This window comes from Tachypleus tridentatus, chromosome 7 (assembly GCF_004210375.1).
Source record: "Tachypleus tridentatus isolate NWPU-2018 chromosome 7, ASM421037v1, whole genome shotgun sequence".
Classification (NCBI taxonomy): domain Eukaryota; kingdom Metazoa; phylum Arthropoda; class Merostomata; order Xiphosura; family Limulidae; genus Tachypleus; species Tachypleus tridentatus.
In genome coordinates, this window is record NC_134831.1 from 65,038,531 (window position 1) to 65,058,622 (window position 20,092).

At 33.8% G+C, this 20,092-nt stretch overlaps 1 protein-coding gene across 1 annotated transcript in view; it reads left to right on the forward strand.

Moving 5' to 3' along the window:
* LOC143255841 (prolyl 4-hydroxylase subunit alpha-1-like) overlaps positions 1–20,092 on the forward strand; it is a 50,286-nt gene that overhangs the window by 7,017 nt on the left and 23,177 nt on the right. The window contains exons 3-8 of the mRNA XM_076512160.1: positions 12,381–12,532; positions 12,832–13,002; positions 13,626–13,786; positions 14,268–14,319; positions 15,221–15,411; positions 19,776–19,949. Coding sequence (XP_076368275.1) covers positions 12,381–12,532; positions 12,832–13,002; positions 13,626–13,786; positions 14,268–14,319; positions 15,221–15,411; positions 19,776–19,949 — 901 coding nt within the window. The remainder of the gene's footprint in view (positions 1–12,380; positions 12,533–12,831; positions 13,003–13,625; positions 13,787–14,267; positions 14,320–15,220; positions 15,412–19,775; positions 19,950–20,092) is intronic.

Below are 20,092 nucleotides of genomic sequence, written 5' to 3' on the forward strand. Positions count from 1 at the left end.
TCATCCATTTATGCTGGTGGAACTCAAGCTTGCTCTTCATTGGTCTGGCAGTACATCAGTTGGACCTGATGATGTTCGTTACAAGATGCTGTGTTATCTCTCTCTTGCTATTCTTCTGGCTGTTTTTCATTAGATCTGGCAGGAGAATGTTTTTTCTTATGCTTGGCACTATGCTATTGTACTCCCTTTTCCTAAGCGTGGGAAGAATCCCAAGATTTGTTTGAACTACCATCCAGTTGTGTTTATGAGCTGTCTCTGTAAGATCTTCAAGAGGATGTTTAATGCTAATTTCTTTTGTTTCCTTGAATCAAACAACCTCCTCTTACTCACTTTGTGTGGGTTCTAACAAGAGCATTCCACCATGGACCACCTGATTCAACTTGAAACATCAGACAGGGAAGCTGTTCTCAATTGACATCATGTTTCTCTATTTTCTTTACCATGAGAACCATTATGATACTGCATGTAGGTGCAGCATTCTGCAAGACCTTCATTCATATGGGTTGTGTGTCCATTTGCCCATTGTTTTTAAGCATTTTTAATGGAATGGCAGTTCCAAGTCCATGTGGGTTCAACACTTTCATGTTCTTTCTCGCAGGAACTTGAAGTTCTTCAGAGCTGTGTCTTGTGTGTCACACATTTCATTATAAAAATTGATGTCATCAGTGGACAACTCCCCTCTACATTTGCAAACAGACTGTCAATAACTTCCACATCTCATGTCAGTCATTGAGCATGAGATTTATTGAGTAGCAGTTACTGATTGCCCTTACTGAAGTGGACCACAGCAAGCAGTTTTACCTTATCTCTCTCTAAAACCACTTGTATGCACTTTCACCACCAATATAAGTTGTGCTTTCTGTAGTCTCTGGATTCATATTTGATCCTAAGCTTGCTTTCATTCCAGACATCAAGCAGCTATACATCGAGTTTACAAGGGGACTGAACATCCTCTCCTTCACCTCTTGGAGAGTGGATCAATGTTCCATGTTAAAGATCTGTTGTGCCCTTATTTGATCAAAACTGAACTATGGGTCCATGGTTTATGGCTCTGCCAGGACCTCAGTCTTGAAGATTTTTGACCCCATTTGCCCTCTGGGGCTTTGGCTCTGCATGGAGGGTTTCTGCACTTCAGTCCAGAGTTTGTACACTGTGTCTCATGAACCTCCTCTATACCTCTTCCATTTACAACTGTCTTTACTGTACCCTTCTTAACTTCATTCCTTACTATAGTATTCCACTTTTGGTTGTGTTTTCCTCTCTCGGTGTGCCATGCTTTTTTAGAATAGACTAATTTTGGGGTCCAAGTCCTTTCTTACACCCATTCAGTGTTGGTTATTTTTGAGCTCCCCAATACGAGCCAAGTCCCCCTCAGCCGCCCAAAATATTGTTACCTACATATATTCATAAAATATGGAAAACACAATTGTGGTTGTTGCTTAACAATTAACATCAAAGAGACATAGATCTGTATAATTCAACGTCTTCATTAAGACAGAAGTATGTGTCATGCATCCCATAGCAACGCACTGAATGCACTGAAACTCATGCGCTGTATTGCCACTCCTTGTGTAATGCCATTCTATCTTGAGCTTTGAAGAAGATTAGACAACCACGTTGATTTCAAGTTACAACAGATCAACAAGGATTTTACTTGATAAATCAAAGGTTTCACAGGTATTTACCCATTAATTTCATTTATCTTTTATTGAAAAGTAAAACATAGCATGCATGTATAAGTGTATTGTGTATAGGTCAAAACTATGAAGCATTTAGCCAGTGTTGTGTCCTCTGTGAGATCATTTTGCATTGTGTATCAGCCATCTAAAATTGTACTGATTATTGTGGCATACATTTAAATTGTGACTTATAATCCAATTAATGTTATACTTGTGATAAGATAATAACCTTACATGTTAACTGACCAAATATTTCTAAACAATTCTAGAATGAATTTTGAAATTGTCATTAGGCTATTTAGAAGTGCCTAATTTAATGTAATGTAGTAGTTACGTTATTGTAACAGGTGCTTGTCACACTTATGATAATAAGAACAATATTTTTTGCCAGTTTTGCCTGTATGAATAATGTGAACTTATGAAGAAACCAGCCTTTCTGTGAAGGTCAACTGCAATTTAGACATTTTGTTTTGGTGCTACTATGACCATTCAATATGCAAGCCACAGGTTTGCTTTGTTCAAGCGCGCGATTCCCGCCTTGAACACCTTAAGTGTATGATCACTGAGCCACTGCCCATGGTGTATGCTCTGCGTGCGGCTAACGGATGGCTCAGCCCGATCGAGATCCAGATGCCAGCCACACCCCCCCCCACTCAATCCCATTAGCTGGCCACAGTTTTACAACATACCCTATCAAAGCTGTGTTTGTGTTCCCTAATTAGCCCTGTAATTTTACATTACCATTACCCTCTAATTAAGTACTTGGGCTATATGGTTAAAGATAAACACTTTCTGTAACAGTATTTCATAGATATGTTCTGGATTTTCATGTGCTATTAATATAATTTGGTGATTTCAATGTCGCAGAGCAGTTGTTCATAATGTTGAACTATGTTTAGTTGTTATTTGTTCCTTATTCATGAAATGACCCAATAGTATGTATGTTATATCGTTTTCCTTAGATTTTGATGTTTAAAATGAATGTCCTTTGTAAACCCTAATGCCAACATAAGGACAGAAATTCCCATTCATTTCATATAAACTAATACAACTTGGAATAAGAAGTGGTACTAGCAGTCAGCCGGCTCGGGGATCACTTTGATGTTTGCTTGCTCTGTATAAAATTGAGTTATGTTTGTTTACAAGGCCTCACACTGGAGCACACATTCAGTTTGGATTAATAAAAGGAAATCAAAATCAGCGACTCATTTTCAAACAAGTACACCAACACATAAGACAAGAATCAAACATCACCCACCAAAACATAAACTGGTCATACTACACATAGGGTTGATTATGCAACACTACCTGCTACCCAAGAAGAGGCAGCAAGTAGATGGTCCTACAAACATGTGCGGTGCAAGTGAAGAGGATAGTGGTGATCATGATGGTGAGAATGCGGACACGACTAGTGCTGGACCCCAGCCGCAAGAGGGCACCACTCACACCCAGGGTGAAAAACTACCACCAGGACCCAAGGACCTGAGCCAGCTTCCAGATAGTGGTCCTACCTGTCCAGACTTAAAGAGATACCTGGCCACAGAATATAGAGGCCAGTCAAGGTCATTCAAGGTCATTGGCATGATCAGCACTCGTGGTTGGAGTACTCTGTAACCCAAGATGCTGCATTCTGCTTCTCATGTCATCTTTTCAGTCACACACACTTCAGTAAAACTGAGAAGTCCTTCACCCATGAAGGCTTCCAGAACTGGAAGAAGGTGACCACATCACTGAAGTCCCATGATAACTCTGCAGGACAAAAGTTTGCCATGCAAGCTTGGGCAGTTTAAATTGCAGAAAACAAAGGGTGCAAGGATCCAACATACTTTCAATGCAAGTCATGCTAAAACTGTGGAGGAAAACTAACATTACATAAGAGCCGTGATAGATGCACTGCTTTGCACAGCCTGCCAGAATGAAGCCCAGAGAGGTCACAGGGAAGGTAGTCAATCAGATAACAGGGTCAATTTCCTGGAATTTCTTGACATGATTTCCAGGTATGATGAAATTGTGAAGAAGAAGCTGAGAGGTTCTAGCAATGCCAAGTACATGCACCATGATATTCAAAATGAACTGCTTGACATCATAGCTGGAATGATCATAAAGAATATCAGCAAAGAGGTGTCATGGAAGCTGAGCATTTTGCTCTAATAGTGGATGAAACAAAGGATGTGAGCAAACAAGAACAGCTGTCCACTAACAGAGCCTTCACGAGGAGTTCCTGGACTTCACAGCGGCTGAGGGTCTGGATGCAGATTTATTGCTCAAGACAATCATGGAGACTTTGGCTAAATGTGGTATTGACCATAATGCCTGCATTGGCCAGTGCTATGATGGAGCTGCAGTCATGTCAGGGCACATCATTGGCATACAGGAGAAGTTCAGGAGAGAGGCTCAGGCTGTGTATGTCTACTGCTATTCACACAGGCTCAGCCTTGTGCTAGTTGATTGTGTGCACAATGTCCAGGTGGCAGCAGAGTTCTTTGACAATTCAGAAGCTGTACAAATTCTTCTCTACATCGGCTGTGCATGAAGAACTTCTGAAGGTAGAGAAGGAGCTTGAACCTGTGAATCAGCACATGAAGTTGAAGCAACTGTCAGACACAAGATGGGACTGCCAACATGCTGTTTGTCTGGCTGTGAAAAGAACCCTCCCTGCCATTGTGACACATACGTGTGTGCAGTGCACACTTCACAGACATCTGGCATTCTGAATTACTTTAGGAAAAATTCTGAGGCTTCTCTAACATTCATTGCTTTCATTTATATGAGAGAAGGAATAGTTGTTTTATTTTACAAGTTTATTTTAGCAGTACAGTAATGTACAGCTGCAGAGGTAAAGAAATGTTGAAGAAACCCCAAATTGTATTACAGAACTGCAGCAAAAGTATTTCATCCTGTGGAAGATGTATGATAGTCACATGACAAAGTCATGATCTGCACCATTGGTTCCCAATCTTTTTGAATCCACAAAACTATTCTGGCATCAAATTTGTGTCACAGAATTTTTCACTGCATTTAATCTAAAAAAAACATGACTAACACTGTATCAGTAATTCCAGTCAGAGAACCTATGTTTAATGCATCTATATACCCAAGAAAAATTTCTTGAGATAATTACTCAGGCAATACATGCACACATAATGAGAAGCATGCTCTCTCACAGTAAAAATATGTATGACTTAAGTAACTATTTTTACCCACTCTTGCCCACTAATTTAAAACAGTGCAGTGACTTGTTGCTATGATGTGTCCTTAAAAACCTGCAATACTGATAAGAAAAACATTATGTAGTCAGATTCCAGTTAAATCACTAGTATTCAGCACACTTGCATTTTGCAGAACCCCACTATCTCTCAGAAATCCTGGATTTCTGTTGAGGAATCCAAGGTCTTTGCAAAACCCAGGTTGAGAAGCACTGATCTACACAATGTATAATCAGAAGAAAACACGAGTATTTCCCTGGAATAAATTATACCTATCCAAGACAGATACATGTTTGTGAGAATATGAGAAACAAAACTAATATATGTCATAGATTTTACAGCACAATGCACTCATTTAAACAGATATTATGCTATAGGCCTGATGATACAATGAAGTTAAAGAGAATAACATTTTTGGACATCTGAATTAAGATGGTTTGAAATTTTGTGTTATAAAATGGAATGTTTTCTCAAGATGAATGGTATGGGTATTAAAACTTTACAGTAAAATACAGAACAATGTTTCATCCCTTCTAGGTCATCTTCAGATTTGTTAACCTGAAGATGGCCTAAGAAGGTCAAAATGTTGTTCTGTACGTTATTGTAAGTAAAATTTTAATACCCATGATTAACTGTCTTGGGAATACATTTTTAGTTCAAGTGGGTTTCTCGTCATCACAAAAATGGAATGTTATCTATTGGATATTGGACCAGTTAAGAATGAAGTAGTCTGAAACTGATGAGATGCAGTCGATATGTTATAAATGCACTTTTTTTTCCCATTAGACAGTTGAAAATTAAATAGTTTGACTTGCACCTGTTAACGTAATGCTTTAACTTTCAGAGATAATGCTTTCATATAATTCCTTTTCATCAAATAATATTGTTTGTATCTCCTCCCCTGTGATGAGCTTAAATACTGAGAAACAGTTTCATCTTTTGTGGCTTAAATAGACCAAGTTTAAACATGTTCTTGCAGAACATTTATATTGAGTTAGCTTTATGTACATGTTTCAGAGTTTGTATGATGTTTTATCGCTAAAGCTATCTTATTATAAAACTTAAGTCACTCTTAAGCTAGATATACAGTTTCATGATGACTCCTTTTTATAATGCAAATATGAAAAGTTAAATTTAGTTATATGTTGTCATGTTGACTGATCTTGTGGATGTATAAATTAGACACAACTACAAATGCTTTATAATTGTAATTAATGGCTAAACACCATGTTTCTAAATCTTTCAGATTAAATCTGCAGTGTTAATGATGCCTTTAGCACTTTTACCATCCAGTTAAAGAAGTATCATATTATGAGGCATACTTTCCATATTTTATAAGAGATGTGTTAAGTACATATCTTACTTGCAAACCATCAAACAGATTTCATATTTTGACTAAAAATATGTCATTTTAATTAAGTTGTATATATTTCATTACAATGAACACTGAAATTTGTTGCATCATTCAAAGATGATAATTATTTTCAGAAATGTTACTTTTTTACAAAATAGAACATAGTGAATGACTTTAATGTGACAGATAGGTATTACATTTTTTACAATTTAGTAATAAGACTGTAGAAACTTTACACTTCAAGGTAATGTTTTACTTTTACAACTATTTTTAAATTAGCCATATATTTTGACAGATATCTTCAAAGTTCTACCAGTTTTTAATTTAGGTGTGGTTCAAAGTTGAGTTTGGTTGTGCTTATGTGTGGGTAATCTTTAAACATCAAGTTTTTAGTACCTTGGGAAGGATCTTTTTATTATTTTGTATATTGATACGTGTGTAGTTTCAGTGACCCTTAGGTCAAGTGTAAACTTCAGTTGTCAGTAATGTTTCTTTGAGTGTGTTGAGTAAATTATGATGAAAATAAACCAATTATAACAGTGGTGTTTTAAGAGTATTTATGGTATCATTGAATTAGAAATAGTGTTTAATATATAACTAATGAATGAAAATATTTAATTATTTGCTAGGCTATGAATTTATCTCATCTTTTACCATGTACAACTGTTTATTTTATCAACATGTGTCTAGTCTGATGTGACACTTCACTTAGATACTTTTTAGCTCAGTTCATTGACATCTGTGTACTGTTCAGGTTTCTACACTTTCATTTACATTTAGTGGAATGTAGTGTCTATTATTTTACTTTACACTAATCACTGTAATTAATAGTCATCAGTAATCAGTTAATTAAATTAATTACACCAGCTTTAGTCCTGAATTTTAAATCTTTAAATGTAAGCTATGTCTATGCTCTCATCTGTTTTTCAATATTATTTTTATTATTCTAACATTATACTGTTTTGTGTGTAATGGGAAAATTTTTTTGTTGACTGGTTAAAAACATCTAAAAAACCTTAGATAAACCATTAATACATTTTGAATTAATGCTCAGTCAGTGTGGTGGACATTGTATAAAGGTATTTTTTCAGATTTTTTAGGGAAACTTTTAACTTTAATAGTGTAGAAATTTTGTTTTAGATTTTATTGTTTATGAGTAAGAGTTTAATTTATCAAACTGAGAATTTATTTAAAAAAAATTAAAATTCACATATGTGTTTTAATGGTAATTTCTTTAAGATCATGGCACATTTACCTTAGTTTAGTAGTACAAAAGGCAAAAGAAATACTACAGTTGATTTACATGTATATTTCAAGTAAAGTTGAGAAAAATGTACAAGTCATTATGCTAGCATGCACTGTGTTTGATGTTTGAGTTTAAAACCACTGTGTATTTTGGATCATTACACCCCCTCTTTTGAGGATATCACTTCTCTCCAAGTTGTCAACATAACATCTGCTGTTGTCATCATTACTTCTGTTTATTCTGAATTACAGACACATGCAGTGTGGTATACTTTAAATCGTCTCTTGTAGATCAGAATTCTTTAAGACTCATTCATCAACACATTTTATACAGAGTACATAATCATCACTGGAATTTAAGTTATTTTATGTGATGGGGTATTCTTAGAGATGATTGTGTACTGTTGTTACCATGTAGGTGTTATTAAAAATAATTTCATTAAATACATAATAGATATCTATGTTGTTGTTGCTTTTGTTATCAAAAGCATGTTTTTGAATTGTTAGAATAGGAATTTTATGTTGGTTTCAGTATTCAAGTTTCATAATCTAAGCTTTATTGGCAAACTATTACACATGATTTGTTTTGTGAATTAATTTATAACTTATAAAACATGGAAACCAATACAATTTAGTAACATACAAGTGTGCTTGCGTGCATGGTGAAACAGTAAACAATAGACAGATTTACTTGTAAAATAAAGAAACACATTTGATTACCATTACAAATAACTACTCTGGTATTGTTTAAGTGAAATCCAGAGACTCCACATTTATCATTTAACACAGGCCTTTGAAAAACTTCCTATGTTCTCAGCTTAATGTTTGTTTATATACTGCTTCTCCTTACTTAACAATGAACTGTTCATTTAGTATGCATACTAATATTTTTAAATATATGCAGATACAAACTAATGTTTCAATGTATAATATTGTCTGTGTCCAGAAAGGAGTTGAATCTATATTCATGTAAATATGAGAGGAAGTGGGTGAAAAGAATCATTGGCCCTTGTGTCAGTGCATAACATTAAAACTCATTTTTAATAAACAATGATTTATAATTGTACACAGTTGTAAAAGTGACACTTGGAACAGTCTTACTCTAATAATTGTGTACAATAAGTTATTGTTTGTTAAAAGGTTAATTTCTAACATTGGGTGACAAAAGTTTTGCATTTTTTTATTGACTAAGACTTTGGATGGATTTTTAAGAATAAATAATAAATTGCAGATTCACTGCTGTCTGTCTGGAAGGAATATTTGACTTCTTTACATATAATCCATAAACGGGTTGCACTTGAATTTAAAAATAATGTTTCAGATATGTAGCATTCTTGAACATGTGTATGGTATCATATAATGCTATTAATATTTAATTTAAAATATTTTAAAATTGCTATTTTATAATTCTTTCCCCTCGGTGTGGATTCCTGTATGTGGTGAGAGGACCTCCCAGTGAAGGTTCTGTTCTTTCAATTTACCTCCTCTGGGATCTAAACATCCACCCATGTGTTTGCTGTGCATGGCAACCTGTGAAGGGGAGGAGATGATCCTGGTAGTTGAGGGTCAACCCTAACACACCACTTTGGCCTTGAATTCCTGTAGACAGGTGTCCTTGAAGTAGGCCCCTCTTGGGTCAATCAGCTGGTCCACTTGGGCTAGGGTCAACCAAGTGCCAGTGTTTGATGTTCTCAACAGGTGTTGTGAATATTGTATCTGATGCTGGTGTTTGGGTACAGTGCTCATGAAACTCTGGTATTGCTACAGTGTCCTTGTTTCTCATTGTAGTGCATCCCCTCGTGGGGCTTCATAGTGAGTGGGGTCAGTGGGCACCAAAATTTCCTTTTTTTATTATGGATCCTCCAAATAAAAACTTAAATAAAATAGAGAAAAAACAGTCCATAGGTAAACGATCACATTTTGAAGATTCTGAGCAGCAATCTTCAATATCTGTAACACCTGTTGTACCTCATTTTCTAATCCTACATTCTCTTTCAGACAAATCTGTAGGGCAAATGTCTCCCTTTTTCATTCTGAAGGGACTAGAGGGACTTGCTGGCTCTCCAAAGTCAGTAAAGAAGCTTCAATCTGGTGACATATTGGTAGAAATATCCACATCTAAACACAGTAAACTCCTCTTGCATTCAAAGGCAATTGGGGACATACCTATTGAGGTTACACCTCATGCTACTTTAAATTCATCATGAGGAGTTATTGTTGAGAGGGATTTGAAGAACATCACTGAGTCAGAGATTCTAGCTGGTTTCTCCACTCAAGGAGTTTCTGCAGTGAGGCATACTCCACTTGCAAAGATAGAATTACAATGCCGACCAATATCCTCCTTCTGACATTTACATCACCACATCCACCTGCCATCATCAAGGCAGGATATCTTAATTGCAGGGCATGGCTGTATGTTCCAAACCCTCTCCAATGTTTCCAGTGTCAGAGGTTCTGTCATTCAAAGACATCATGTTGTGGTTCCTTAATGTGTGCATGTTGCGGTCCCAAGGATCACGATGCCTATGAATGTGAAACGGACCCTTATTGCATCAATTGTAATGGCTCTCACCCGTCCTACTTTTGTTTTTGCACTAAATGGTTGGAAGAAAAAGAGGTGCAGCATTTGAAAACGATTCATAACATTACTTATCCTGACGCTTGAAAGTTTCTGTCCACCACTACATCTTGGACATATGCTGCTGCACTTTATTCCACAACTACAGAGGGAGTGCACACAGATCTCTCTGTGTTTCCAAAAGAATCGTTTTCAAAACAAATGAAAAGCCTTTCGACCTCCATGGTTATAAAAAGTTGAAATCAGTGTCAACACCTATCTCTGTCCCTTATAGACATTCCAACAAACCCCAAGATCCACATCCTTTGGTTCCAGGTACAGGCATTTCCTCAGATACATCTTATTCTCCCTCCCCAAGATGCAAAACAATCATTTGTTTACTTCTTTAGTCACTGGAATCCCCTTTCAACAGTGAAGACCTGCTCAATCGACCCAGGGCAAGACCCATGGAGGTCGATAGACCACCCTCAAATAAGGACAGTAAGGAAAAAAGACGTGGTCATAAACAGAAGGGTTCTCCACCCAATTTGCCTACACATAAATAAAAATGACCACCTTGATACAATGGAACTGTCAAGGTTTATGTTCTAATCTGGATGACATCAAAACACTGATTGCTTCCTTCCATCCTGTATGTCTTTCCTTACAGGAAACCTGCCGATACAGTCACCTTTCAGTGGTTTTCTTTGTACAGAAATGACAGGCTGTGTGATAGATGAGTGCATGGAGGGAGGGGTGGCACTGTTGGTTGATCAGCATGTGCCAACCCTGTCTTTACTTCTCGATACACCCTTGTAGGCCGTAGCCATCCATGTTTCCTTGGCTCATACCATCACTGTTTGTTATCTCTACCTGTTGCTTGGAGAGACATATGAGCAATCAGACCTTGATGCTTTCATTGAACAGTTGTTGTCTCCCTTTTTAATCCTGGTGGACTTTAATGAACATCATCCCCTCTGTGGAAGTGCTGATATCGATATGAGGGGTTGCTCTCAGATCACAACCTTTCTCTTTTCAATACTGGTTCTTCTACTTATTTTCATGGACCTCGTCAGTCTTTTACTGCTATTGATCTCTCGTTTTGCTCCCCTTCATTATTCTCCCATTTTTCATGGTGGGTTGATAATAATACACTAGGCAGTGTTAATTTTCCTGTAATTTTAAGAGAAACTGGTTGTGGTCAATGATACCTGACCCGCATGCCCTGGTGGGGAATGCTAGGTCAGGTAAACTGGCCCTCTTTCACTGCTCTTGCAGAACTTGATCCTGCCCTCATCTGTAAGCCATCAACAGATGACTGTGTGGCAACAGTAACTGACTATTATTATACAAGCAGCTGCTCAATGTATTCCTAAAACCTTGACACGTTTTCCACTATATCCTTATCCGTGGTGGAATTCCATCTGTCACATGGCATGGTGGAAGGCTCAAAAACGGGCCTCGGATACTTTCCGTAGATATCCCACACTCTCAAAATCACATCGCTTTCCAGTGGGCCTGTGCACGTGCTTGGTGAGTAAGACATCAAAGCCAGAAGGAATCTTGGATTAAGTTCACAACTAGCATATCTTCTACCACCAGTTCCAAAGTCATATGGGACAAGATCTGAAAGGTCAGTGGGCAATATAATTCTGTCCCCCTCTCGATCTTGCTCTCTGATGGCCAGAAAGTAGCTGATACCTGGAGCATCGCAAATACTTTAGGTGAAAGCTTTTGCCGGGTATCTAGCACTTCTGCTTTTTTCTCCACCTTCTTAGCCATCAAGACTCGGGCAGAGTGATCACATTAGAAATATATTTAGTGAAATTTCTCAGTAATTAAAATAGTTCCATTACTTAGTGTAAATGTTACTACTATTTAATCAAAATTTATTTTTTTTAAAGATTCTTTAGTTTGCAGAAGCTGCACTAATTTTCCTACTATTTGAAGAGACCTATAACTCTGTATGAAAAATAAATGCAACATGTGAATCCTGTATTTTTGGCATATGTTTGGTTGCACATTTTATAATCATATTAAACTCTTGAAAATGCTGAAATCTGGTTGACACCTTACTGTATTGTATTGTTGCTTCATGCAAAGAAAGAAAGAAAGAACTTGTTAAAATGTGAACAAAGTCTTTAAGTCCACTTTTTAGGTATGCAGGTTAAGAAAAGAGGACATAATTTTATCAATTTCTAAGATACACGTGTTAATACAGGTCAAAAAGTTATAAACATAGGTATTCAGTGTTCAGCCATGTACTCTCACTTAATGCAGATAAAAAATGGTTCTCGACAAGTGTACTAACTTTTTAACAATGCTGTTTCTTTATCCAGGTTAAGAGAAGATTATGGGCAAATGTACCAACTTGCTAGTCAAGACGTTGATTCATTCCTTGCTAATCCAGTAAATGCATATTTGCTGGTCAAGAGACTTTCTTCAGACTGGAAAAATGCAGAATCTTTGATGCTTGGAGATGAAGGTAAAAGTAAGTATCATTTGAGGAAGAATATTAGAACTGTATTTTTAGATTTACTCAGGCTGTTTATAATAATATAAATAAACCTTTGAAACCTTGTGCTTTGGTTTTACAATATGTGTAAACTTGTGTGTTGTTTTTTTTACTGAATCTTGTTAATGGTTTTAATAAAAATAAAATTCTGCAAGTGAATATGAAGCTGCACAAATTAATCAAATCTGTCGCTGATATTCACAGTAAGAGCTTAATAAATCACCCTTCATGTCTGTTGGTTTTTAAACAAATCATAAAATTGAGCCATTTTTTAGATTTAATTGAAAATATGACAAGAAATAGAGAAGACCTGAAGTTTCCTGATAATGAAGACTTGAATGGAGCTGCAGTAGCCTTGTTAAGATTGCAAGACACATATAAACTGGACACTTCAAATTTGGCTAAAGGATACATTCAGGGAGCAAAACATTCTTCTGAATTGACTGGTAAGTTTGGGTCCAGTAATTATGAAGCACATGTCACCTTGATTTATATATACATATATTTATTTATTTATCTGTGTAAAATATGTATAAATTGGGTACTTATTATGTTGACACAATTGATTTAGTAAATGAGTAAGATTTACTTTTGGTAAATGAAACATACTCAGAAATGAACATAAGTGCAAAAAGCAATAGAATATTTTTAGGGTTACAATCTCAAGTGTGAGTATTTGGTGGGTAGTTGTTTGGTAGTATTATTAATGAAAATAAATGCAGATAATCAAAATAAAATCAAGTTTTAGTTGGGTTATAGCTTGACTAAACCAATAGGTTCCTATGTCTATGGGATTAATCTTCAGATACAATTCAAATTTGGCAAGAGTTGTAAGTATTAGTTAACCATTACTTTCAGGAAACATTTAAAGAGTAAAATATTTTCAAACACATTTTGTTTTGTTAAGTGTTTCAATCTAGGTCCCAAAGTTTGATTCAGCTCAGACAATTTTGAGTGTGTAGTGTCTGCAGTGGAGTTAGACATGACTGTATTTTGTCTGTTTGAACAGCCAGCATTAAATTACTTAAGCTTTAATGTCTTTAATCATCGTCTTTCTTGCTACCCTTAGCTGGTGACTGTTTTGAGCTTGGCCGCCAGTCGTACAATAATGGAGATTTCTACCATACAGTCCTGTGGATGCAAGAAGCTTTAGAACGCAATGAAGATGAAGTAGAAAAAACCATTGACAAGGCAGTAATCCTTGATTATCTATCTTTCTCTACATATATGGTTAGTACATCAATTAATTTTAGAAATTCTCCCTCAAGAACTTTTTAACATTTTTAATTAGATTCTTAATTAATGTAAACTTGGTAACTAAGTTTTTTCTTTTATATTAACGTATAATAGTCTTGTAAGCCTTCTAGTAATGTGAACATTGCATGCATAAAATACAGCAATAAATTACTTTTGGTTCAAGAAGTAGTTGACTATAAGTTGTTTCATGAATGTGTTTAAAGATAAAATCAGATGTTGATTGTTTAATTTTAAGTTCACAATATGATATAATGAAATTCACATAAGAAGATACTGTGTATTTCTGTTCATTTTGCTAAAAAAATATCATTATGGGCAGTTGTACTTACGAAGGTGTGTGCTTTCATTTTTTAATGTGATGGATAGTTCTTGAAACAAAAGGTCTTTGTATTTCATAAATATGAGATACATTTATGTGACCATTTTAACATGCTTACATTTTTTTCTTTTTCAGCAAGGAAATACAAAACATGCACTGAAGCTTACAAATGAATTACTAGAAATAGGTAAGTTTATTAAATCAAGGAAAATTTACATTCAAGATTTTGTAATATAAATGTTTATAGATCTGCTTTTGAACTTTTATATGTTAGTGTTTCAAATAGAAAAATTTCTGAACTTACTGTGTATTTAATATTTTGAGATATTAAGGTATTGTAAGGATGTTTAGTAATATTTCAAATAGTATATCTTCTTTTTTAATAATTTTAAATTAATTGAACTGTATTTTTGGCAGTAGATCAGTATTTAGTTTTTTTTAATTTATTTTATCTTGTTTTCTATCGTGTATTATTTTCAGTATATACCAAATAAAAAAGCATTCCATACAGCTAATAGAACCTACTAAAAACCACACAATTATATTAAATAGTGAAATGAAGATTATATTTCATTGATATTTTACAGGTTTATTTGTTACAGTTTAAAGATCTGGCATTTTTAAAATCACTTAGTCTCCTAATTATTATAAATTTTTTAAGGCATTCAAATGATACATAAGAGAAATATCTAAGAGGAAAATCTGACTTTAGTCGAAAAAAATGCGTAGAAAATTATTAGCTGTAGGAATAAAATAGTTTAATAATAATAGGTTTTTCTTGTAACTGAAAAGAATAAGTGAAAGTAAAAGTTTTTTAAGGTGCACATGTTTTCTATGTAAAAAGTAACTACGTACATATTTGTATTTACAATAGGAAATAATTTTTATTTTAAGTTGCTATACACAACCAGCTTCAATTTTATATTTTTAGCTCAAGCATTTATTCTCAGGTTAAAGAATCTAAGAATTAAATGGAAACATAAAGATACTAAGATCGTTATAGTTCCAGATAATGGTACTTGTATCCCAATTCTCAAAAAGATGCTTGAAACCACTGTCAATGCAATAATGTTTCTATTGTATTTTAGACCCCGATCACCCTCGTGCTAGAAGTAACAAAGTCTACTTTGAGAATTCACTCTATGCAACAGAGGAGAAAAAGAGGGGAGATGATGGTGATGTGCCAGTAGAAGCTACATATATAGAGAACAAACAATCAGTCAGTGATGTTCCTGAGAGAGAAAAATATGAAATGTTGTGCAGGGGAGAAAAACTTATGGTAAGATGACTGTTTAACGTCCATCGATATTTTATTATTTGAATGGGCTTGATGGTTTTTACTAGCCTTGTAGTGTAGCAGTGAAATATAATTCTGAACGTACTTTATATTGAGCAAGCTTTAGTAAACATTACAATTCTGTTGTACACAGAAAATCAGATTTTCTAAGAAATTATTTTTACTGAAGATTTGTGTGTGAAACTCTTTACAGAGTGAGCTTGAAGGAAAAGTGGTTTTCATACTGCTTTTCTTGTTGCAGTTTTCTGGTTTAATTTGCATGAACTCTAAAGCCTTTTGAATGAGTATCATAGGTCTTTTTGGGAAATTTTTAACATTAGCTCTTATTTTCTTTACCTGAATTCTTATTGTAGTGAAATTATCTGTAGCAAAAATTGAAAAATATGAAAACAAAAATCAAAGATACTTTTATATTTCACTAGAATGACTGGATATTATAACAATTATAGTTATTTATTTAAAGAGTTTTAGGCTTCTATGTTTTTCCCAACTGCTTTCATTTAATGTTATTGTTTTATTGATCTTCGAACAATGACTTTGTAGCATTACAAGTAAATCACTGGATAAGATGAGTAAACAAACAAACCAGATTATATCATGCAAGTCTAACTGAATCTAGTCTTTGAGGAATGATGATGAAATGTTTTTCATTTATTTGTTTATGTTATAAAGTTTTTGTTTTTACTCTTCAGTTACATTTGTTAAAAATGTAAGTAACAAGAAATAAAAATGTATATTAAAAAACAAGAAATAAAATTTACCTTAGCCCTAGACCAATTTGCACTAAAATACTTAATTTCCTAAGCCTTTTTTTACTGTTGGTTGTCCAAAAATAATCATTGTAGCTTTTAAATATAAATATTAGGAAACCAGAACTATATTACTCAGTAGACTAGATTGTTTGAAAGCCACTGTAATTTTCCTGGCTTTCTATCTAACTTTATAAATAGGATAAAAAGAAACATTTCTTGTAGCAGTATTCTCATTGAGTTTGCATGTCAAATTATTGCTCAGATAAAATGAATAATCATGTGATTTTTAAAGTATATTGTTTGCTCTTCCTATTGGTTGTTAGCATGTCCAAAAGCAATGTCACAGAAAATTATAGAAATTTCTTATGGAAATTGGCATGTCGGTGTGGGTTGAACATACGTATATAAATATCTTAGTAAAACAAGAAGGTAAGAAGTTAAAAGGCCATATTTTAGATTGTAAGTATCTATAGTACATTTCTAATTGATTTAACGATTGGAACCCATTTTTATGGCAGAAAAAAGAAATCTGTAAATGAGAAATCAGTGTCACCAGGTTGTATGTGACTCTTGAAAGGTGCAAATTTAGAACTTATATTGAAATATATAAAATTAAAACTTAAATAATACAGAAATTTTAATTATAACCTAAGTTTTATGCCAAGCTAATTTGCATACATTGATAATAAAAGTATTTAATTAAGTGTTGAACATAACTGTAAAATATTGTAGCCATTGTATTTTGACTTCTACATGTATCCTTATTGATAATACTTGAAAAACAGGAGAAAGAGGAGTCAGTTTATCAGTGTGTTAAGTTAACAATGTAAATAATAATTAAAGTAAAAAAATAAATCCTTGTTTGTTTGTGTCAAGCAACATAGTAGACAATCTTTGTTCTGTCCACCATAGAGAACTGAACCCCTGATTTTAGTGTTGTAAGAAAAATTGCTACTGGGGAAGGAATAAAACTCTTTACAGAAACTTGTATATTTGTAAATTGTAATCCTTCTTACTGTTTTGGAGGAAACCTAAACAAGCCACACCCTCCAAGAGACGGGAATTAGTGATAGTGCACGAGAATTGTATAGTTTTTGTTTTATAGAATACTCTTATTCTGTTCTATCTTTAATGCTACTTATATTAACAGTATTAATTAAAAAACTTTAATATATTTTTAATCTTATTTATTTTATATATTTTTAGTATATGATTTACAACTAATCTAAATTTTCTAAGCTGGTTAAACCTCATTTGATGTTATTGGTATTACACTAAAAGAATATTTGTTGTACCAAGGTTATCAAATTGATGAATCGATGCATCTTAATCATTATAAAATTTTTGTTTTGTGACTTTATGTCTTGTCTGTCCTTGGTTATTATTTAAATGACCAAGAAAGAATTACTTGAGTTTAACTGCAATTCTGAAACTATTAAGTGGTTTTCTCAAGACTGATTTTTCATTGTCAGAATAATAACCTTGGCCTAAAATCTTTTGTGAAAGCTCGTAGTTTGTTTTCTAGACTATAACAAGAACTTTGTTTGTTCATAAGTTATTGAAATTTTTAAGATGAAATGATGAGTTCATGATAGTACAAAATTAATACTGAATTGGTGTGACTAAATTCTGTTTAAATATTATTCTGGCTCATACCAGCCATTCTGAGATACATTTCAATTCAAGTAGGTTTCTTGTCATCACGGAGTATATCTGTACATATGTGAATTAACACACCTGGATGGCTGCATTCTGCCTTGAGGACAAAAGGCACCATTAAATTTAAAAGCATTATATAAAAGAAACTTGTTATTGTTCTTTTACACGTGTAAAAGAAGAAAATACTTCAAGTTGCACACATTTAGAGAAAAATATCTCGGGGTTTAATTTATTCAATAAAAAGTTTTTATTTAATTATACATTTAAAAAAAATTCAATTGTCTTATGCTTGATTTTGGGATTCTCTAATTATTCTCTGAAGGAAATTATTAGTGTTTTTGAATTTTCTGAATATGTTTCTGAGCATAATACAGTGCTCACAGCCCTCAAGAAGGAATGCCATTTTATAGGTTTGTAGAAAATAGTTCTAATTTGATTTTATAACTTGAATATGATTGTAGTTCTTAATGATTTGTAGCTAATCACTTTCTTGGCATCAGTTATTATGGTGTGATTTAATTTCCCTTGCTTCAGCTTTAACAAACTACAGGCTTGTGATTTAAACAATACTTTTTTTAACTGTATGAGTTGATGTGGCTTCCAGTTCAGCAGAGATTTGTATAGAAATTGGAAGAAAGTGATAAATGCTTAGCTTGATATGTTGATAGATGTTTGAACAATTTGTGTTTAAGTTAGTCCTCACTTTTTTAAAGCTTTCTAAAATCTCACTTTACCATTTTATACTAATCTAAATTATGATATTGCAGTATAAGAGGAAAAGAAATGTCTTTTTGTGATAAAATGTGAAGCAAGCTTAGTTGAATCATTTTACACTTAACTGTATCAAGAAGTGTTTTTATCAAACAAAGCTACTACATTAGACTTTGTTTAGATCAAGCTTTATCAGTCTAAATAATTGCTTTAATGAGCAAAAAAATTATCAAAAAAGTTTTTTTATTATGTATGTTAAATTAATCCTTCAGATTAACAATTAATCTTGTAAACACGTTCAAACTGCATGTTGTTTTTGATTGGAAGCAAAGCTAAAAATTCAACAGTTAAAATCTACAACAAAAGTGAACAAACTTTAAGACTAATTTCATGTAGCAGGTTGTTTTTATACAATGCAATAAAATGAACCATACAACAGGTATATCAATTCAATGCACCTGAGCATGACAGAACTAAACTTTCTTGATGATAAGAAACTCGCTTGAAATAAAAATGTATCTCAGAACAGCTGGTATGGGTATTAACACTTTTATTGATAAGGAGAGAACAACGTTGAATTCCTAGGTCATCATCAAGTTAAGAACGAGAGAGTTTGCAACTGACTGTTGCCGGACACATGTCTTAGGGATGAGAGTATAACGTGTATGGGATTGTAGGGGGGCATTTCAGTTGGATGTTAGGTTATACCTATACTAATTAATAACCTAACATCCATCTGCAATGCCCCTACTATCCCATACCCCTTTATACTGTTGTTCCTAAGACATGTCCAACAATGGTCAGTTGCAAACTCTTTCGTTCTTAACTTAAAGATGACCTAGGAAGATTAAAATGTTGTTCTCTACTTATCAGTAAAAGTGTTAATACCCATACCAGCCATTCTAAAAACTAAACTTCATTGAATAACCTTTCTCTGATTACATTTTTACAAGTTTATAAGTTTTTAACTTGTTCTTTTTCTTCTAATTTTGCAAACGTAAGTACTTGGGTATATGTAAATGTTGTAGCTAATTCCATAAACAAAAATAAAATTTTTAAGACAAACCCACAAGTACAAATATTTGAAAAGATATTACTGAGATCACTATATTATGGAGTAAATTAATTGCAAGTTTGTTTTAGTGCATTCTTATTCAGTGATATTATATTTGTGACTAATATGTTAGAAGTAATTTTTGTTTTAACTCTTCCCCTTCTCAACAGAGTGAAACAGAAGAAAGCAAGTTAAAGTGCCGTTACTTCACAAACAATCATCCTTACTTTCTGCTACAGCCTATAAAGGAGGAGGAAGCATTTCTAAAACCACGGATTGTCATGTATCATAATATTTTAACAGATAAAGAAATTGAAGTTGTAAAAATTCTTGCAGCTCCTCGGGTAAGAAACAGTTGCAAAACGATATGATAAATCTTTATTTCATAAATTTAGAAGTCATCTCTTATGTTTGATTGGTTAATTGGAAAATGTTCATTTCCACTGCAAAAAATGTAATTTATTTCTATTGAAGCATTTCATTATAA